Here is a 20,473-nt window from a genome sequence, read left to right on the forward strand (position 1 = left end):
TTCATTTAAGCATCTTCTTTTTATTATGGCTTCTACAGAGTGAGACCTACAGTGTTATTCTCTGGACACACACATACAGATTTGAAAAACTAGATTTCACTGGGAATGTTTGGCAAGTAAAGCTACAGCATTATTGTACAGTAATAAAGATAGTGATTTGGTACAGTACGCAAGTATATTTAGACCGAGCTGACGCAATCGATTGATTTTTGCTCGGTCATCGGCAGAATTCTAAGGCAGATAAGGCTTCAGGTTGTAGGCTGAAAACAGGGATGCATTTGTGGGAAAAAAAAGAAAAAAACAGCTGAGATATTTTATTGAAACAATGATGGATTCTACCATGTCCCTCATATTTTATGTCACTTCCAAATACCTTCTAAATACTCTCTGATCCAGGGCTCTGACCTTAGAGCTGAGATACTTACTACTAATAAATCAAGCAGAGGGGTAATAACTGATTAAAGAAAGAAGTATACAAGCACAGGACAGAGGTAGAGAGTCAGAGGGTCATGTGTTTATGATTGCAGAAATAGCATAGCAAGTCATAACAAGTTTGACATGTGATCGTCATTAAAGTAAGTATTGAGTTTTTAGTTAAATCCGTTCAAATCCCCTGCCTGTCTGTTTTAAGTGCTCTATAATTGTTTTTTTTTTTGGGTAACGTTCAACCCAGACAGTCCCTGTGGCTTCTCCTACCATGACCCCAAAATGATATCTGTATTATATATTTAATCTCTTGTTTTCTCATTCGGCACACTCACTCATAAACTGCTAAATAAATCCCTGTTGTCTAACCGGGGGCCTTCACTGCTGTCCCTGAATTCACCTTTGTTCATTCTGACAAAAACAGACTGACTGCTGTTTAAAGGGATACTGGTGTGATTTTCACATACATTTTGATGCTCTTAAAAGAGAATTTACATTGTGTCAAATATTTTTTAGTGGTAAATATACCACCATTATTATAAACTGCATAAGAGCAGAATAAGTTTGACAGGCATAGCAACAGTAACTAAGGAGGGTGGGTCAATTACAGAGGGCATTTGTTGTCCGTTCATTTCACAGTCACGGTTAATGTTTAATCCTTCATGTCACAGTTTCACTCACAGGCCAATGTTAAAACTTTCTTTCTCGTCTCTTTCATCATTCATTCTTCCTCCCTCTGTCTCCTTATGCGGTAGGGATCCAGACACTCTTCCACTGGACGGCATTTCTCCACATCTCTTCGAGCAGCGAGGGATGAGACTGAGTCCAGTCCCTCCCTCCAGCTTTCCCCTCCTCATCCTTCTGGCAGAACAGGCGCAGGGTTTTCAGGGGGCTGGTGCAGGTGTGCTGCAGGTACTGGCAGCCCTATGGCAAGACACATCAGAGAGTGACGGTAGTAATGTGGAAAAAGGCTGGGGGAGGAGAGTTCGCTTCGAGTTTTAGGTGTCCTGTTCAGTTGAGAGTGAGGACTTAGTTGAATCCTCATTTAACACACTGGTGTACGTGCTGGTGTTTAGCCCTCACCTCAGCGCTGCCCCAGTACCAGATGGCCTTGATGACGCTGTGATTAGCCAGAGCCACGGTCAGTTGGTCTCTGTTTCCTGCTACAACATTTACCAAACCTGCAGGCAGGTCTGACGACTGGAGCACCTGAGGATGAGATTAGTGTTCACAGGTACATAGATGGGTGTACACAGGTGTTGTCAGGAGCGCTTAGTGAGCCCACAGCCAACCGTGCTCCATAAGTCCACATGCCCTCCTCCTGCCTTATCCAACTTGCTGCTGGCACATTTAACATCTTCAACTTACCTGAACGAATGCCAAGGCTGGAAGCGGATACTTTTGACTGGGGACCATAACGACAGCATTCCCGGTGGCGATGGCTGCACCGAGAAGCGTTACCATGGAGAGGAGGGGATTCTTGTCGGGGAGGACGACCCCTACGACTCCCAGGGCTTCAGGGAGGGAGAGAGCAGAGCCAGACTGTGGCAAGGGCTGAGGGAGCGGGACACAACAAGACGTGAGTTTAGCAAACGCTACCAACCTTCTTGACAATCATCTCATTTGCTCATTATTGGAGAAGTTTTTATAAACTTTGTATAATATTTTAAAAAAAAGCCTCACCAGCGCTCCTCCTTGGATTTTGTCACAGTAAGCTGCCCAATCACTGAGCCTGGCGATGCTGAGCTCCACCTCCTTCTCAGCCTCGTCCATCTGATTGCTGATTGACGACGCTATGTCTCGCCTCTTTGCCTCCAGGCCCTTGGCCAGAGAGTAGAGAGACTGAGCCCGTACAGACGGACTCTTTTTCATCCAGCTAGAGGAGGGAAAGAGAAACACTCACACGTGATCTTCTGTGTTTCAGGTTTAAACTCTAAAGGCTGGGAATGATGGTTAAAATGTAAAAGTATGAATGCCCTGCAGGAAATCCACATTGCATATGTGTGCTGTACAAAAAGACAAGAAGAGTAGTTTCAATGTAATCAAACTCTGTTGATACACTTTGTTGACATACTGCGAATGACTCAGCTAATTTGGACTGAAGTTGGACTTGACTGGTGACAAACACACAACCCCTCTGGGTTGTGAAACAGCTTGCTGCCTATCTGGATTGTACACGTGAGTCCTTGTGAGAGTTTGAGCTGCTGGAGCTCTATGTGTTACTTATGGTGGAAACGTTGAACATGACGATCTGTCTGTCTCTGTGAGACTGATGCATTGTAACATGCACATCATGTACAGTTTCTATGGATAAAAGCTCAGGGAATAAAACTGTTCATCAACTTAGTTCAAAAACAAAATTTATTTGGCATTGTTGAATAGTTAAGGCAGAAGCCATCCCATAACCACCACCACCCACGATTTGTCTAATGTGAATATTTGTTTTTTTTTAGATTTAAGTGTACTGAGAATCATCAGGATCCCAGTGTTCTGATTCTTTTCTCAAAGTTTTACTTTGTTGTTACGTTCTTTCATTTCTACACAGTTATCATTTCTTTTATTTCATTTATTTCTTATTTGCTTTTGTATTATTACTCAGTTTATTATCTATATCTAATCTATAGAAAGTCAATTCTTATTAAAATGACTGAGAATGAGAATTTAAACTAAAAAAAAATAAGTGTGTGAAAACACAACATCTAGCTATGGTATTTGTATTTTTGGCTGGACTTGCAACAGTTTGAGTGTAATTTGTGTGTATTTGTGTGGTAAAGTTCTCACCCAGGTTGGACTTTGACAGCAGCCTCCACAGCGTTACGGATGTCTTTCCGGCCTCCATCGGGATAGTAGGCTGACGCACCGTCGCCCCACTCTGACTGCACCGCCACACTGCAGCCAGACACTGATTTACATGCCTTACCCCCGACAAAGTGCAGGTAAGATTTAGGGGCACTAAGAGGAGAAGAAGAAGGGAGGACAGATGTGTAAAAAATTGGTAGAGGCTCATCTCCTTAACTCTGAATAGATCATATCATGCTGCTATGTCAAAGCTTCCAATATATTATATCAATAGCGCTTATTATGCAGCTATGATGCCTTAGAAACATTACTTAAGGTAAATAGAGCATTCCAAACCCACCTGGCAGGGTCTGAGTTATCGGGAATGATAGCTGGGGATGCTGCTGTTCCAAACTTGGAGTAGTCCATAGAGACTGGGGAGGTGCGAGGGAGAGGAGAGGAAGAAGGGCGTAGAAACTGGTACAGACCCTGGCAGAGTGCAGAGAGCAGTCAGCACACAGTACAGTACCAGACTCTGTCTACATATTGGCTAGTAACTGTAAATGCAGTGCATGGAACCCCCAAACTGACAAAAAGTACCAAAAAAGGTGATCAAAGCCAGTTTTGGGGCTCCGTATGCGTCTCCTGTGAAAGAGTTAATTGTGATAAACGACTGAAACCCACCTCCTGTCCTCCGTCAGTGCAGGTGCCGCTGTCTTTGTGACCAGAGATGGGCAGACAGGGGTCAGACACAGAGTGGGAATTCACACACACTGAGCCGACTGACAGACTGAGGAGGGAGGAAGAAGAAGAAAATATCAGCAGGGAGTAATAGACCCTTTTTGTGGCAGACATTCTGACTTTTGGAGAGAAACCAGGCGGGAGAGATATGAAACATTTACTAAAATGGAGGTTTACCAGTAAAAAAAGAAAAACGGGCAAAAAAGATGAGCAGGCAAAGAAACATACAAGGAAAGTAGGTGGAAGACAAAAAACAAATAGAAGAAAGGAGAGCAGAGGAAGAGTTTCAGTACCTCTTAGCTGTCTCCAGAGCCAGGGTGAGGTCTTCAGTCCAGATGGAGGCTGCCTGGCCATGAGGACTGTGGTTTCCTGTGTAGAAAGAAGACTGTTAGTGGGGATGAAGTGAAAAGTCAATATCAATTTGAAGTGTAATACTTGAACGGAGAAACAATGGAAATCCAATGTTAAGGCACTATAAGCTCATCTATTTTTTTTTTTTTTTTTTTCATTTCAATCACTTTGACAATACGTCTCACATAAAGCTGAAAATTAACTGTTGATGTTCAGAAGTAGCAGCAGCAGCAGTAACTGAAGTGTCTAAAATCAGATAACTCCATCCACAGAGGCTTGCTTACCCAGTGCCACTGCTTCTGTGTTGCTTCTGAAGGTCATGAGAGGCAGCAGCGGTCCAGGAGAGGGGCTGACTATGAATGGAGAGGAGGGGGCTGCCCCGCAGAGCACCGTGGGAGGGTACTGAGCCCCTGAAGGTGGGGCAGCGCAGGACTGAACCAACTGGAGACAAGAGAGAGAAAAACAACTGTTCACAGCTCAGTATCATTTCCAACTCCATCATGTTCCTACTTTATCGTCTTGGCACACGCTGAATGATTCATCCATGAGCGCTGCTGCTTTGTGTTTGTGACTTACCGAGGCCCCCTGCTGCTGAGCTTCCTGCACCGCAGTGTCCACCAGGGCCCGGTCTGCATCGCTGTGCAGGGCCACACACTTCATCCCTGCCATGCGGAGCCTGAGACGGGCCACAACACTGTTCAGCACACTCTCCTGCACGCACAACACCCAGTGGACCTGAGGGGAGGGGGCAGGAGAGGATCGTTCAGAGAGACGTGGAGGTATGATGGGACAGCATGTGACACCCTCCGTCCCTTCTGTAGCAGGTACTTATTCATGTGAACCACCTCTCTTTTCTTCTTGAAGGCGGCCTCTATCACTCCATCCACTGCGCTGTCAATGTCAGCTGACTCAAAGATGATGAAGGGACACGTCGCCCCAAGGCAGGGGGAGACGGAAACGGGAACGCCCATCCCTGCTGTGGCCTTGCACAGCATCACCCCATCCTGCAACGGAAGCGAAACGTACTTCTTGGTAACATTTAAAACAGCGTAGAAAGCTTTCTAACAAATGTGACACCAACTGTTCCGCACACGCACCTGCTTGTTTCCGCTGTAGGCGACGTAGCTGACGGCGGGGCTCTGGGCCACTTTAGCACCCAGCGACATGTCACTTCCTGTTAACACATTAAGAGCCCCGGCAGGAAGTCCTGCTCCCATAAAAAGCTGTGCCAACAGGAGCATTGGAGGGGCGCTGCTCTGACCAGGGACAACGATGACAGAATTGCCTAGAAGAAGGTAGGATTCAATTAGAACTAAGGAGACATCTTAGAATGCTTTTGAACAAAACTAACAAACTACATTTTGGATTTGACTTTTATCTGCAACTATTTTGATAAGAAATTCATTTAAAAAAAAAAAAAAAAAAAAACTTTTTTGGTTTCAGTCTCTCAAATGAGACAAATTGCTGCTCTCCCTTGTCTTCAGTTTTTATTATTGAAACATCTTTAGCCTTTGGATCATTGATCAGACAAAACAAGATATTTGCTGGCATCATCTTAGGCTCTAGGAGACTGTGATGGCCATTTTCCACTGTTTTCTGGTGTTTAATAGACCAATTAGTTAATTTATCAATCAAGACTATGAATTAATCGTGAAGGTATCCTTAGATTTTATGCTAATATACAAGGGAGCTCATAGTGTATCTATTTAATACAGTGTGTGTATGTGTGTGTGTGTGTGTATGTGTTACCCATGGCCAGTGCAGGTAGGACTTTGAGCATAAGGGAATAGAGAGAGCAGTCATCAGAGACAACAACCGCCACCACCCCTGGGAAACAGGAAACACAAATAAACAACATTAAAAACAGAAACTCTGTTAAAACCGATGCTTTTTCTTTCTGCACACGCCCCCGTTAACCTCACCCAGTGGTGTCCAGCTGGGGATGAGAGTGTCTCTGAGCTGGGCCCAGCTGCTGTAGTACTGCAGCAGTCTGACGAGGGTGGAGGGCGAGCAGGAGGCCCCGCACAGCTCGCCCAGCTCTGACACACACTGACTGTGCTGCCCAAGAACACTCACCAACCTGTTGGCAGAGGCAACACGGACATTGATCTCCACATCAGGACAGCGCTTGAAATGTTCAGAGGCTCCTGAAAAGTGTTAAAGTGAGTTTGTCGTACCTGAGCAGCACTTTGGCCCTCTGGTAGCACGTCAGGCTACCCCAGGCCTCGTAGCCGCTAGCAGCAGAGGAGGCACACTGGGAAACATCGTCGTCCACAGCGCACACTGTGCTGCACACGGTGGCACCTGGAGACCAGCAGAGTGAATCATCATCCGATTTTAGAAGAAGAAGAAGAAGAAGAAGAAGAAGAAGATGAAACAAGACAAGATGAGTTTAACATAAACTGTCCTCAGATACTCAGGCTACTCTTACCTGTAGAATCAGGCAGGGAGCGAGTCTGTCTGTCCGCTGGCTGGACAAACTTGCCATCGATGAAGAGACCAAGACAACGGGAATGGTGATCCAGCCAGGCCTGAGAAGAAAGTAACAGTCAAAGTGGAGAAAACCTAAAAGATGGTAACCAAAAAAAAAAAAGGGGTTCCGTGTACAGCATGACAAACCTCCTGAAGACGGTTGGATACAGTTGATTTGCAGGATGAAAAGCTGAATGTGCAGTAAAATTCACATGTGGCACATTTCAATTGCTGATGACTGAACTCCGGATAAGCATGCAAGACACACGTTTCTCCACAAAGTGTCTCCATTTTGAAACTTTCTTTCAAAAACTGACTTTTTTTTTTTTTATGTGTGACAGGATAGGAGTGTTTCTTTACAACTGCAGAAGAAACATAAAGCCGGGCATCAGGCTTTGAGATTCATCCCACTTCATAAAAAGCTTGCAAACTTTTTGCCACAGCGCCTCTAAATGAACTTGTTCTGATGCCGTGCGTGAGATACCCAAACTCACGGTCACATTTTATTGGTCAGGAAAAACGCCTCCTCTGCTGGACAGTGACTGATAAAAGGCAGAGTGTGTCAACTATTTACAGACAAGAAGACCAAAGTACAGAGGTGATCTTCTCCCTGAACCACACATTATTTTATTTGACAGCTACACGGTCCTTGATTCCATTAACTCATTCTGCTGTTACTGCATAAAGACAGGGATGAGTTTCTGTTTCATCAGCCTTAACACCTGTCAGGACATTATGACAGCACAGGTGACTGCACTGGAATATGGGGAGACCTTTCTTCTCCTTAAACATCACCTTACACATTATCTGAGCAACTACATTTAACATCTGCTGCATCAGGATTACAAACCTCAGCGTTCTTTACTTAATTATAACAACTTATAACTTTTCCTCTTAAGAGGAGACGTGTGTCCAAACATCTGGCTTCACCCATGACCTTTCTTAACTAGCTACTGTACGGTGTTAGTCACATGTTTGTCTTGTGAGGTACAGTTAGCTAACAGTTAATGAACTTCGCATGGGTCACATAGTCTTACATGGAAAGTGAGCAGTAAAACATGCTAACATTTACATGTTTTATGTTCAATCACAGCCTGTGATTATGGTTGATAACTTTACCTGTGCGGTGATAGTGCTGGAGGCTGCTGCTGGTCCGTACTCCATGCTTTGAAAAATATCCTGCACTGTCTTTATGCTGCTGCCAGCCATAATAGTTTCAAGACAGAAAAGAGGCTTATCTCCCCAGCGCTGCGTATTCGTTTCTGGGTGGCGTTCGGGTGGAAATTCTTTACTTTGAGGCTTGAAAGGTGGTACCTGCACGAAATTAAAAGGCGGATATGAGGAAGTCCCACTCCACGTCAAAAGCAACGTGCTAGCTTCCCACCTACTAAAGGGCCCTGAGACTTGCGCTGTGGAGATGACTTCACGGACCTCATCGGAGAGAGCGAGACAATTCACTCCCGCTTACTTCCGGTGTCGTGTCCGGTTTCTTAAGGTTCATTTGGACTAGATTTAAGCAACAATGTATAATGTTTACTGCTTTTATAAGCTGACGACGGCAATTTTAGATATAGGTGAAATTCCAAAGGTAAATAGAATTATTTTAATCTAAAAGTAATTAAGTAAATCGTGTTTAAACACTTATTTGGGTAGCTTAGCTAACATGGTGCGTGTTAATGAACGTAATTATTAATGCGAATCCTTTAATAACCAGCCAAACTAAATTATAACTATTCTGTGATTCTAAAAATGTACAACGTTGAGATAATTCACCGCTTTTACGCTGCTGAAATATGATTTTCCACACGGAGGCATTTTGTCAACGGACCCTCAAAAAACTAACGCGCTTGCGCTGTACGCACGAGGAAGTGCAGAGAAATTGATGCGCTTTTTTCAGCTGAGTTGGCTCATATCAAAAGCTGGCAATTTATTGTTCGTATCATTTAAACCACCTGAGATAAATTGCCCCTAAAGTAGGGAGTGATATTCTGCCAGAGGCGAAACGCCCCACCTTTGAGAATGCCCCGAAGAAAGGTAAGGCGGTTCTCTGCTGCAGCCTGAGCCGTTAGGGCGCACAACAACATAACGTCATAGCTAATGTTAGCCAACGGAGAGGCAAAAATTAAACTGTTTAAAACAAACCTTTGACCTCCCGCGAGCTGAAGTGCGACTCTACAAGAGGCCGTTGATAAGTTGTAGATGTATGTTGAATTAATGTTGGTACATTCACTCAACTGTTGTTGTTTGCGCTAAAAGCTGAGCTAGTCAATGTTTATTGCTGAGTTGCAAGAATGCGTTGTTTAACGTTGAGCGTAACTTCTTGAGGGAGCAGCTCGGGAGTTAGAGCTGCGGAAATAAGGGCTTTGTGAATTGTGATCAGGTTTGTACCAGCTGGTGGGGAGCATGGAGGTGTTGACCTCCGCTCACGGCGGTTACGGCAGCTGTAAAAGGAACAGGCTGTTCTCTGACTGAGTGGATGGAACGGAGCGACCGTACCAAAACAACGCTGTGATTGGACAGAATCCTCAGAAGCGTTGCGTTCATTGGTCTGTCTCTCTTAAGGCCCGCCTCTCCTCTCATGTGATTGGCCGTATGTAAATGAGGTGGTCCGCTTTTTGTTGTGAAGTTGTCAAACACACTGAGCTGTGATCCATGCTGTGGTGTAGATATATAAGATACACCCCCTGATTATTTTCTTGAAACTTGTGTCCTGTGTTGAAGTGCTATTAAAATGTACTTCACCTTTATAACTATTAAGACAGGGAGCCCAATAGTGATGTCATCAACATTAGCTATACCACGTTAATGCACATAAAGCACTTTACAGCGTGCACAGGCATATGGTATTGTATTGTTTGAAACATTCTTATTCTGATTTATTATATTTATATATAGATTCATGGTGTACCTCTCCCAATGTCTACCTATCCCAATATATATAAAGTGTTTCTTGTATCTTAATATTACTTCTTGGATGGCCCTGTGTGCATCAAATGTGGAGATATTGTAAAAATAAATATGCTTGTTTGTTTATAATAACAATAATAATACACAGTAATATGTATTTTATTCTTTCATCATATTAATTCATATTATACAACTGTAGTTAACACTGTAATATCACATTTGGCGTATAATATTAGAGGTGCCCCCATTATGTTTTCTGTTCAGTGCAAATGAAATGTTGGCTGCTACTTGAATCCCCTCACCCCACCCCCACCGTGCCTGATGTTGGTCTCCGGTGCAGGGTGAGCTCTCATATGGCTCGGCATCACCCCGTTCATTCTGCGGCAGGCACACAGGCAGCCTGCAATTTCGACAAATCATTCAGCAAAACAAATTCACGGGACATTTAATTACTTGGTTTGTTACACTGTGTTGTTGGGCGCTCCTAGCAACAGTCCTCTAAATAATTAGTCGACTTAATCGAATAGAAACTGGGAATTGACGCGCAGGGAGCAGCCAGGCGTTGTGGCAAAATTGGGTTTGTACGATATGTGCAGTCGGCGTTATTAGGATCATTCGGTGGTGATGCTGATTATCATTATGTGTATTTATTGACTGGTCCGCCGTGTCAAGAGGGGGTGCAGAGCCGGAGGAGATGTGAAGGGGGTGATGCTCCTCCCCCAGTATGGGATCTTTGTTGAATTATCCGCTGGTAAAAAAAAAAACACAACCTGTACTGTTGTCAGTCTGGCAGAATTTCTCTATGTGATCTCAGCCTCGGTTCAGTCCGCCGCTCACCGCCGCTTGCTTGTTGTTTCCAGAGGACCGCTGGCAGCAGCTCGGACGGGACGGAGGACTCGGATTTTTCCGCCGACCTCGAGCACAGCGAAGCCGCCGACAGTGTGCGCAGGCGCAGCAGCACGCGCCTGACCCGCGCGTCTCTGCGCCTCAGCCAGAGCTCCCAAGGTAAAAAAAAAAAAAACACGTGGGAAAGCATGAAACATGATCTACAGTGGGAAGAAGACAAATTCACACGAGACAATTATGTCATACGTAGCCGGAAACAACAGGGAGTTTGAGAAATAGTGAAATAAACAATATTAGGGACGTTTATAGCATAGGTAGGAATACAAATGATTCATTTATTATGTAGGTTATCATCAGTAGACTACATGCTGGAAATAGTTTGGGGTGTTCTCCATTTTAGAAGAAAGAAATCTTCCTGATCTTGTAACATTCTGCCATTTACGATGAATTTAGATTCACTTAATTTAAAATATAAGGTTTTGGATTTGTCACAGCGTCTCTCAAGTGACACCCATGCGGCGTGGTTGTATCAGCCTTTAATTATTATCATTATTTTAATTATTATTATTATTTCAAAGCTTTGGGAAGAGCTTTCCAGGTAAACCCTCTTTGCCTTCTTAACTTGCCTTGAGCTTTAGTACCATTTTATTTCCACTTTTCCATGTAGATATAATTAAGCCTATTTATTACATTCAAGTTTTGTTTTCTGCTCCTCACCTGCAGTGATCATCTGTGGTAGCACTCCTATCTATTATCATGCCAGGTATTTCTACGTGCAGTATAATTTAATTTATATGTGTCAGTTGAATGAGGATGGATGCTTTCATTCAGCGGGGACCACAGACAGACTTCAAACCCCCCTCAATGCAACAGTTCAGCGGTAGCTGTTCTGTATGAGCAGCCTTAGAGCATGAATGGGTTCAGACAGCCTGACCTCCCCCCACCACAGACACACAAACTCCACTCCCACCCCCTGTGTGACCTCTTTCTGCTGTGGCTGCCAGAGGGGATTTACAGCCGCGAAAGAGAGGCTGACACAGTTTCCTCTTCTTTTTGTTACTGAGTCAAGTTGGCTACGCTGTCCTAGTCCTCAGACAGGCTTAGAAACAGCACAGCAGCTAGTGTTCTCCAAAAAGAAGCAGATTCAGAGGCTCACTCTTCTTTTCTGTGGCGGGATAAGTCTCTTCATAACCACTGAGGCCATTCGTAACAAGTAACTTCTTCTTTCTTACCTTTTTTGCTTTGAGTTGCTCAGTTACAGACTGCTCGGGGTCAGTGCTTTCTGCAGCTAATTTTCCATTTCCATTTAGTTTCCATTTAGACAATTAAGTAGGTTTGCAACTAATGATTATTTTCATCATCATTTAAACGGTTTTCTTGGTTCATCGTTGTATGATGTCAGCTGGAACTAGGAAATGGTTGTCACTTTTGCTTGAAAGATGATTTGTTTATCAGAATAGTTTCCATTATTTTCATGTCAATCAACCAATGGCTTTTGCTAATATAGTTGTAGCTTTGCACTGAAGGCAGGTAACAGTAATGGTGAAATGTTTTTGATACTCTAATTAGAACATATAAAGCTGGACACTTTAATGCTAATGCATTCTTTTACTTTTTATATGTAAAACCCTGTTGGAAAAAGCAATTTTGTGTCTTCTCCTCTAGATAACTGCAGCTCACTACGGAGCAGTTCTCCTGCCGTGGGTCCTGATGAAGGCGTAGATTCAGCAGCAGCAGCAGCAGCAGCATCGGCAGCGGCAGCAGCAGCAGCAGCAGCAGCAGCAGTGGCAGCATCCGTCTTCTCCTCCGGGCGCAGGATCACCCGCAGCCAGCAGGGAGCGACAAACGCCACGGCCAAAAAATACCCACTGCGTCAGAGCAGGTCGTCCGGCTCAGATACCGAGGCTAATGGTGAGACCAGTGGTGTTCCCTGTTTGTATCAGAGATGAGATCTGTATATTACACCGGGGATGCTTACACCATGTTTCATCAAAAGTGGACACTGTTTGCTGTATTCATGCGCCTCCTCTTTGCTGAGGGAGGAGGATGAAAGAGTAGAAACAGAGGCACAGATGAAGGAAGAGATGAAATGAGGTGAAAATAGGGAGGGAGAAAAGTAAAGGGAGCAGTAAAATCAGGGAAGGGTGTGTAAAAGAAAAGAGTGATGACAAGATGAGAGAGTTGAAAAGGAACCTGAAAGGGCAGAGGAAAGACGGAATGACACAAAGATGAGGTGCAGAGAGGGAACATCATCTATCTAAACGTTTCCTTCATTTATTGTAGAGCCGTTCAGCTAATGTTAGGAGCCCTGTCTGTGATCACAGCGTGTTCCTGCTCATAAAGAAGACAAGCACGGCTCAGTACATATCCTGGTGTTCTGTAGCAGGGAAGACTGAATTAGCTTACAAAGACCAGGCTCTGTTGTCTAACTTCAGACACTGTAAGAGGTGGTGATTGGGGAATTGTGGGAATAAAGCAGCTGTGAGAGCCCCTTGCTCAGGTGGCATGCAGTATCCGCTCTGGCACCAGGACTTTCTATTTTGGCTGAAGCAAGCAGAGCGAGAGGCTCCCTTCGATCCAAGACTGGCCCCGCTCCTCCTGTCCTCCTCGCGGGCCTCGCTATTGTTTTGCCCATGCTCTTTTTTTATGTCACGTCTACATTTGTGTTCAGCAAAACTGAAAAGAAACAAAACCAAACAGGCTTAACATATAAATGCTCAGTACAGCTTTTTAGTGTTTCACTCAACATGTTGCTTATGATGCATCATGTTTCATATGCTGTCCATCCTTTCTGTCCGTGCTATCAGTACTTTCTCTTTCATCCACAAGTCCACAGTGGGTTAGTTGCTGCTCAGTGCGCACAAGAAGACACAGAGAGCTCTATCAGTAGTGACCACATTGCAGTCAAATGCCCAATGCCCAATGCGTCAGGAGCATCCAAATGTAATTTTGGTCATGTTGTGGGTGGGTGCGTTTGAAGCAGTGAAAATCAAGGCCAGTTACATTCACTTTCAACCCGCGTAAGCATGGGGTTCTTGCTGCCTCGAGGAACTCACAGTTTTTGGACTCCTGTGGAGAGTTTTTGTCAAATTAAGTATATTGTTGTCCGTTGTGTTTGGAGCAGCTGACATCAAGGAGATGGTACGTTTCACTCCATTGTTTAGATGGGTGTATTAACACGTATGGTAATGTGTGTCTGACACACACACAGCAGAGGACAGAAGCAGCACACCCGTAAATGACACCACAACGCAGTAGAGACTCTCAGTATAGGTCTTTATTAAATGACTATTTTGGTACAAACATTTACCAGCCAGTGTGGGTGGATGGCCTTCTGAGATTTATTCGCCAATCTGAAAATCCACCCATCTTTGGCACTTTGCCGGTTTATTTTGGATCCTGTCTAGAACTGACAAATCCTGCCATTTCCGTATAGTGTTTACTCACCCATGCTATAATCATGATAATCATAATAATAACCATGCCAAAGTAACTTGTAAAATCATGATGTTATATAACCACTATGTTGCTGAAATCATTTATCATCAGTTCAATCATTCATATTTAACGTGGCTTCCAGTTTGACTGGAGTTTAAGGAATCGTACTTCCTGCTTTCTCACAGTGCAGACACTGCTTCACTCTGGCCTGTACTTTCATTTGTCTGCTGATATTCTTGTTGTTCTTTTGCAAAAAGTATGAGTAGCTGCTCCTGGATACCTATATATCCCTGGCTCCTGCCATTTTTCAACTCTTCTATTTTGTGAGTGTGGCCCACCAATAGCATAATCCTGTACTGCAGTGACAGGATGCCCTACTGATCTACAAATGACTACCACAAACTTCTACAAGAGATGGAGTGCTGGAAACCAAAATTTACCGATTAGAAGACATGGACGTGAATGGAATATTTGGGCACTCCTATATATCTGGTACATCCTCCTGAGATCTTTATGATCTGACAGAATTGCCTGCTCCACCATCCATCCTCCACAGCCACTGTTTTTGATAGGACCCATAGCTCTGGACAGCTGCTGAAAGGGAGAACTAACAACAAGCCGTACCCCCCACCCTACTTCCATATTTTCTCCCCTAAACCCCCCACTGTGTCCACCCCCACTAGTGGCTTTAAATCCTCAGCCAGTCCTGTCACAATCATCACAGCTGTGACGCATAGTTATGAAGCCCATTCCCCGGCCACCTCATCAACGGCACCAGAATCATCCTCTGTCTCCACAGCCTGATGAAAGCACAACACGTCCACCTACGTGTAGACAAAATACAGTCTGTTGGGCCCAGGCTGCAAGGCTGAAGGCACTCATGACTCTCTTCAGGACAAGCCGAAGCCCACCAGCTTCCTCGCCTCTTGTCTTGATAGGTAGTTAAAAAGATTTGTGAATCTGATAATAAACTGGAAGCAACCAACCGATTCTGGGAAGCTTCCATTCCTCACTAGCCACTACCAGAGGCTGCTAACACACTAAATCTAGCTTTAGTAAAAGTCAGATATTTGGCATAAAGACATTTTTAATCAATGATTTTAGTATCAAGCACAATCATGATTTCAGCCGTTCTTATCAAATCAGCCCCTCCCAACTTCAGTCTTTTTCTGTTCAGTTTTGGAGTGGGCAAGACACGAGCAGGAGTTTCCATTTTGTTTAATGATTTCCTCCAATGCAAGCAGATATGTTACAGAATGTTCCTACATATCTACAGGTCTCCTGAAATACTGGGTAACCTTTATGACTTTGCTGGACGGCGGCCCATGTTCTGGATTGACTGTGTAGTTATCGGTGGTGATTTTAACATTCAAGTTGATAACCCCCAGGACAGAGGGACTAAAAGAATCAACCTAGAACAGAACCCAGCTCCGTGGTGGGCGGCTCTCTGTCGGGGACCGTGTTGATCTTCTGCTTTTCTATGAACCGTACTGCCCTCTTTTCTTATTGTCTCACCTCTCTCCTGTCTTTAAACATCCTTTAATAATTTGTTTCTTTCGCACTTTCTTTTGTTGTCTTTTTCTGAGTTATGCCACGTTTTCACAAAGTTGAGTAAATGTTGTTGTTGCCAATTAAAATATTAATTTAATGTCAACAAGAACTGAGTTAATTCCTTGGTAGGTGACAAATTAACCAGGACTTAAGTTATTTGATTAATTATTCACAATCTTAAACAGGGGCCTCTTTATGTCTGGTTTTTCAAGAAATTTGGTCTGACTATTAATTTAAGTGATAATAGGAAATGCAAAGTTAAAGAAATTGTTGAGCATTGGTTTGTAAGCACGTTTGCAACCTTAAAGTAAAACAAAAAAACATTGACAGATGTCGTTAGTTGCCCAGTGTGACTGTGAAAATGAAAGGAAATGGGCTGTAACAGTTCCTCCAGCTTCTCTGAGCTTCTCTGCTGGCCACCACTGCTGAGGGTGTTAACTGAATCTGCATCAGCCGACAGAGATTTCCCCCAAGATAGATTTGAGGCAATGATAAATTCTTTTATCACGGGAAAAGTGGTAAAACATCTATTCAACGACTATTTAGGCTACTTAGGGATGGATACTGATTTTTAGATAATCATGTTATTCTGTCAGTGGTGCTATTGTTGCTGTATTGTTGTCCAGCCCACAGTTGTTGAATTTCTTCTACTACTTTCCAACTTCCATGAAATCCATATTATTTATCATTCTGTGTTGTCTGTGCTCAGAAATCTCCCTTTAAAAGGCACAGAGACATAAAATGCCATGGATTTCTCTGGAAAAAATAGTGCAACTACCCAAAAATGTAACCAGAACTAGATCATTAGGGACCATGTTAATTTATGTATTATCTCCATCAATAACGGTCTAATTTAAAATGTGTGCAATTTTTGACTTGTCATTTTACAGTTCTGCTGATTAATGCCCAGCTGTAAGTTCATATATAGCAATTATTTGCAATTATTCCATCTCCTTCCCTTTGTCCTGATTGGCTCAGCAGACCTGAAGCAGGGAGCGGAACGAGACGAGACCCCTCCTCGCACCCCGACAGGTAACGCCCCATCCTCTGAGTCAGACATCGAGGTTTCCAGTCCCAGCAACGACCTTGTGTCTTCTAGCAACGATATTGTAGTTTCACAAGAGGACGACGAGAGACTGGCCAAAGAGCTGTCACTCAAAGAGGCTGCCGCCCATGACCTTTCCCACCGCCCGAAACGACGGCGCTTCCACGAGAGCTACAACTTCAACATGAAGTGCCCCACACCCGGGTGCAACTCATTGGGTGAGGGTACAAACACGGCAACACTTTTCATTGGGTCAGTTCTGCTCCTGTGCCCCAGCCCTGAGCTCTCTGTGTATATGTCTCTCTCTTTCCCTCCCTATCTCCCTCCGCCCTACTTCTTAGGTCATCTAACAGGAAGGCATGAAAGACATTTCTCCATATCGGGATGCCCTCTCTACCATAATCTCTCCGCTGATGAGTGCAAGGTATGCACACACACACTCAAAGATGTACCAAAAGTAAGTCTGGGGTAAGAAGTGGGTGTGAAACCATGATGCTAAATGCTATTTTAAAACTACTCTAAAACTCCCATTATATGTGCTGTCTGTTAACTTACAGCCATTCTTCATTTTGTAATATGTTGCATTTTTGCAGCTTTTATAGTATTACTCATTAGCTAAACCACGTTTCCACTGTGGGAACATCTCAGCCATCACACTGTGACCATGTGTCCTGTGCAAGAAAGTGAAGGACACCAACAGACTCAAATTGAAGTTGTCAAGCTGCGAAGCCTCCAGGAACACGGAGGTAGTTGCTGCAGTGTTTCTGCTGCGGGGGTGGTTATGAGTCGTTGGTGGTAGACAGTGTTGATGTTTTGTTAGGGCAAGGCATCGACGCGCGACAAACAGGCTGAGGAAAGGACGCTGTCACACCGCCAGGACGAGAACAGACACTCCACACGAAACCAGGTACCACACAAGCACGCATACGCATAAACAGCACACAAGTGCATCAGACAAGCACAACACATGGTGACACATGCTCGCACCTGAAACAGACAGATAGATGTACACATATACACTGCCTTTCTGTGAGGGTACAGAGTATCACTTTACTTATTCACTTTATCAAGTGAGCCGAGCATGTGAATCCAAGTGAAGGCTGTGACCTGTCCTTGATTTCACCTATCCAGTTCACTTTATCATGAACTCTGTGTGTGTGTGTGTGTGTGTGTGTGTGTGTGTGTGTGTGTGTGTGTGTGTGTGTGTGTGTGGAGGGATTTCCCACACAGTGCAGATGCTCTCAAAGCAGCGATACCTCAGGTCAGAGATCACACTGCGATTCCTCCGTGTAGCAGGGCCAGGGGCAAAGTGATGAAGGGCTGCCGTAGTCACAGTTAGTGTGAAAGGACAAGAATAGTGGCCATTGATTAACAGAGAAAAGACTGCAAATGAGCCAGAGTGAGCTTAAAAGGATAATTTTCATACATTGTCCTTGGCCAGATGGTAAAAGGCACTTTAAAGCAGAACAAAATGATGTATATTATTAAATATTTGTGAAATATGCACAAAATACAACAGGACACATCTACCATAAAGTAAGCCTTAAGTAATAAGTCAAGAAGAAACAAAGCATGCAAGGCCACAAATTCCCAGCTCAGATGTGATAATTATTTAAAATGTGACAGCTTTGAAAGCCATTTGGCTTCTGGTCCATACAATTTAAGGTTCTGTGATGAGATTTTGAACATTAATATAGCAGCAAACAAGTATTTGCTATGTAAAGATATCGTGGAATAATGGCATCCAGAGCAAAGAATTAAGTCCCACTCCCATAATCTGAGCATCTCTGTACTTTGCTGCCACACATGTACATTTGTGCACGTGAGGCCTTCCTGTTAGCAGCGCAAGCAGGATAGCTAACAAGCTAATAATTTCCTTCCATGTTTGTTCACTTGGCAGATTGAAGAAATAGCTCCTGTCCAAGCTGAATGTGTTGTTAATATTGCTAAAAATATATATTGTGAAATCAATGTTCCAGTAAGCAAAGTACATCGTCTAGCTTGTGTAGTGTGCTCTTTATTCTGCTGTTTATCTCATTGTGGGTTCAGGGTCCGCTTTCTCTCTGTTTCACAACACCTTGCTGAGTACACAAAGGGAGGATGAGGTGTTTCTGATGTTTAGCTTTATGCTTTGGTCTGAGGTGCTGGTGCTCTAGTGCTATATGTAGTGGTTCTGAATGTCGTATATATAGCACCTTTAAGGTGATACTCGTTCATTTTGTTAGCTTGTGGCCAGCTCGCTGCTGAAACATGGGATAATCATAGCATTCATATAGTAAATAACAGCTCTTTTGGAGGTCATTACAATTCCTACACATCTATTTTTTTTTTCAAATGAAACCCAGCTCCTTGGTTTATTTTTTCAAATAAGATCTACAAAACAGACTACAATTTATCTGAACATTGATATCTTTATATGGGTTGCATGGCCTTTTTTGATAGGAACATACTCACAGATTTTGATAAATGAATTTAAGACATGATTGGTTTAGGCACTCTTTAATATGGCTCAATGCATTAGTAGGTCTAGAAGCAGGTTGCTGCAACCATGTTTATGGATCAGTGTATCATCAGCATATAGCTGCATTTCTTCAGACAGAAGGCAGTCCATTTATATACAGACTACACAAAAGTGGTCCGAATGTAGATCTCTGTGGGATGCCAGTACAGGTTGTAAAACCTTTAGACTTACATTTCTGAATCTTCACATTCTGGGATCATCTGTTCATTTCATCAAGAAGGGGTACAATATCAATATAAGTTAAGTTGAGCCATACTTCTGTTATATCAACAGAAATTTAAAATTAAGTGTGTCTCAGGCCCCTACAGAGCGTCAGTTGCGCTACAAGGAGAAGGTGACAGAGCTGAGGAGGAAGAGGAATTCTGGCCTCAATAAGGATCAGAAGGAAAAGTACATGGTAAGTGGGTGAGAAAAGAATGTGTCCTTTATACCCCGCCCCCATCTATCCCATATTATATTTTGAAAGTCTTTCTTCTTTCTCTTCAAACCTACTGCCAGGATCACTGCCAGAGCCACGGAGCAAGCAGGGAGCCGCTGCTGGAGAACATCACCAGCGACTACGACCTCGAGCTGTTCAGGAAAGCGCAGGCACGTGCCTCGGACGACCTTGTAAGAGAGAAAACTCATCGTCATCTCCCTCCCTTACTCTTATCTCCTTCCCTTTGTTTTTTGTCTTCCTCCTTTCTACATTATTCCTCTTCTTCTCTGTTTCAGTCAACAAACCCTTTCCAGCCACAGGAGGAGTCTGAGATATTTTTGGTAGTTTGGACAATCACTTCCTGTTACTCTGTTTATGTTTTTTCTGCTTCTGCTCTGTTACTTTGTGACCCATTCAGATGTGAAGCCATTTTTTTAAAATCAGCCTCACTTAAAACAATCACATACATGTGTTTAGGTTTGTTAACTACAAAATACTTTGCACTGATTAACTGCAGGCATTTCAAGTTTCTATTGACTTTCTCCTCATTTATGGTCTTCAATTGTGGTTACAGTAAGTCTTCAATTCAGTTTGAGAGATTTTGAGAATACTGTAGTACAAAAAGTACTTCTGTTTGCTCCTGAAAAGGTCTTAAAGATCCTTGCAGACGACACGTTAACAGAAATATTCTCTGAAGGAATTTGCTCAAACCTCCACGTAAAGCCTTTTCCTTTTTGTCCCTCACCTTAGATTTTCTTCCTGTGTCTATTGTTTTGTTGTTCCAATTTTTTGTGGCTGGTTGCCTCCACTGAGGTTTCCCTAAGTGGGATCTTTGCTTCAACTGATCCCCTTCCCTGAGTAATTGAGATATTTCCTCTTTCTCCTCTCTCCCCTCTGCCTGCTCGCCTGCCCTCTCTTCTTGTCCTGTTTGTACCTTTTTCACTTCCGTCCCCCATCCCCCTTCCACTCTTGTCCTGGC

The 20,473-nt window shown here is 43.6% G+C and overlaps 2 protein-coding genes and 1 long non-coding RNA gene across 7 annotated transcripts in view; 2 read left to right on the plus strand and 1 right to left on the minus strand.

Moving 5' to 3' along the window:
* aldh16a1 (aldehyde dehydrogenase 16 family, member A1) lies at positions 1 to 8,231 on the minus strand. The gene is made up of 17 exons (XM_070848560.1): positions 7,888 to 8,231; positions 6,728 to 6,827; positions 6,474 to 6,600; positions 6,219 to 6,376; positions 6,046 to 6,123; positions 5,394 to 5,581; positions 5,142 to 5,300; positions 4,873 to 5,031; positions 4,581 to 4,737; positions 4,239 to 4,314; positions 3,889 to 3,994; positions 3,566 to 3,693; positions 3,208 to 3,378; positions 2,110 to 2,302; positions 1,795 to 1,980; positions 1,510 to 1,635; positions 1 to 1,350 (listed from the first exon to the last, which is right to left on the minus strand). Exons 1-17 carry the CDS (start codon positions 7,975 to 7,977, stop codon positions 1,171 to 1,173), a joined length of 2,382 nt encoding a protein of 793 aa, XP_070704661.1. The 5' UTR covers positions 7,978 to 8,231; the 3' UTR covers positions 1 to 1,170.
* On the plus strand, positions 1,306 to 6,224 carry LOC139217246 (uncharacterized). Of its 2 annotated transcripts, XR_011585598.1 has the most exons (5): positions 1,306 to 1,381; positions 3,201 to 3,362; positions 4,613 to 5,075; positions 5,161 to 5,591; positions 6,061 to 6,224. It is a non-coding gene; the product is annotated as an uncharacterized lncRNA (long non-coding RNA). The 2 variants fall into 2 exon arrangements; XR_011585597.1 differs by lacking the exon at positions 6,061 to 6,224 and having other exon boundaries at positions 5,161 to 5,668.
* LOC139217245 (histone acetyltransferase KAT7-like) overlaps positions 6,798 to 20,473 on the plus strand; it is a 22,070-nt gene continuing 8,394 nt past the window's right edge. The window contains exons 1-9 of one of the 4 annotated variants that reach the window (XM_070848563.1): positions 8,209 to 8,802; positions 10,536 to 10,680; positions 12,187 to 12,432; positions 16,492 to 16,773; positions 16,897 to 16,979; positions 17,376 to 17,462; positions 19,375 to 19,473; positions 19,575 to 19,685; positions 19,791 to 19,835. In XM_070848563.1, coding sequence (XP_070704664.1) covers positions 8,788 to 8,802; positions 10,536 to 10,680; positions 12,187 to 12,432; positions 16,492 to 16,773; positions 16,897 to 16,979; positions 17,376 to 17,462; positions 19,375 to 19,473; positions 19,575 to 19,685; positions 19,791 to 19,835 — 1,113 coding nt within the window. In that variant the 5' untranslated portion in view covers positions 8,209 to 8,787. Of the gene's footprint in view, positions 6,872 to 8,208; positions 8,803 to 10,535; positions 10,681 to 12,186; positions 12,433 to 16,491; positions 16,774 to 16,896; positions 16,980 to 17,375; positions 17,463 to 19,374; positions 19,474 to 19,574; positions 19,836 to 20,473 lie in introns of those variants that run through there. The other 3 variants (XM_070848562.1, XM_070848561.1, XM_070848564.1) reach the window with 3 other exon arrangements.

Source organism: Pempheris klunzingeri, chromosome 17, assembly GCF_042242105.1.
Source record: "Pempheris klunzingeri isolate RE-2024b chromosome 17, fPemKlu1.hap1, whole genome shotgun sequence".
Lineage (NCBI taxonomy): Eukaryota > Metazoa > Chordata > Actinopteri > Acropomatiformes > Pempheridae > Pempheris > Pempheris klunzingeri.

Coding starts and splice junctions, on each gene's coding strand:
- aldh16a1 (XM_070848560.1), bottom strand. CDS start 7,977: ATGGCTGGCAGCAGCATAAAGACAGTGCAGGATATTTTTCAAAGCATG. Junction 6,828..7,887: donor CCAGCACTATCACCGCACAG/GTAAAGTTATCA, acceptor CTTTCTTCTCAG/GCCTGGCTGGATCACCATTC. Junction 2,303..3,207: donor GCTGTCAAAGTCCAACCTGG/GTGAGAACTTTA, acceptor TCCCTCCTCTAG/CTGGATGAAAAAGAGTCCGT.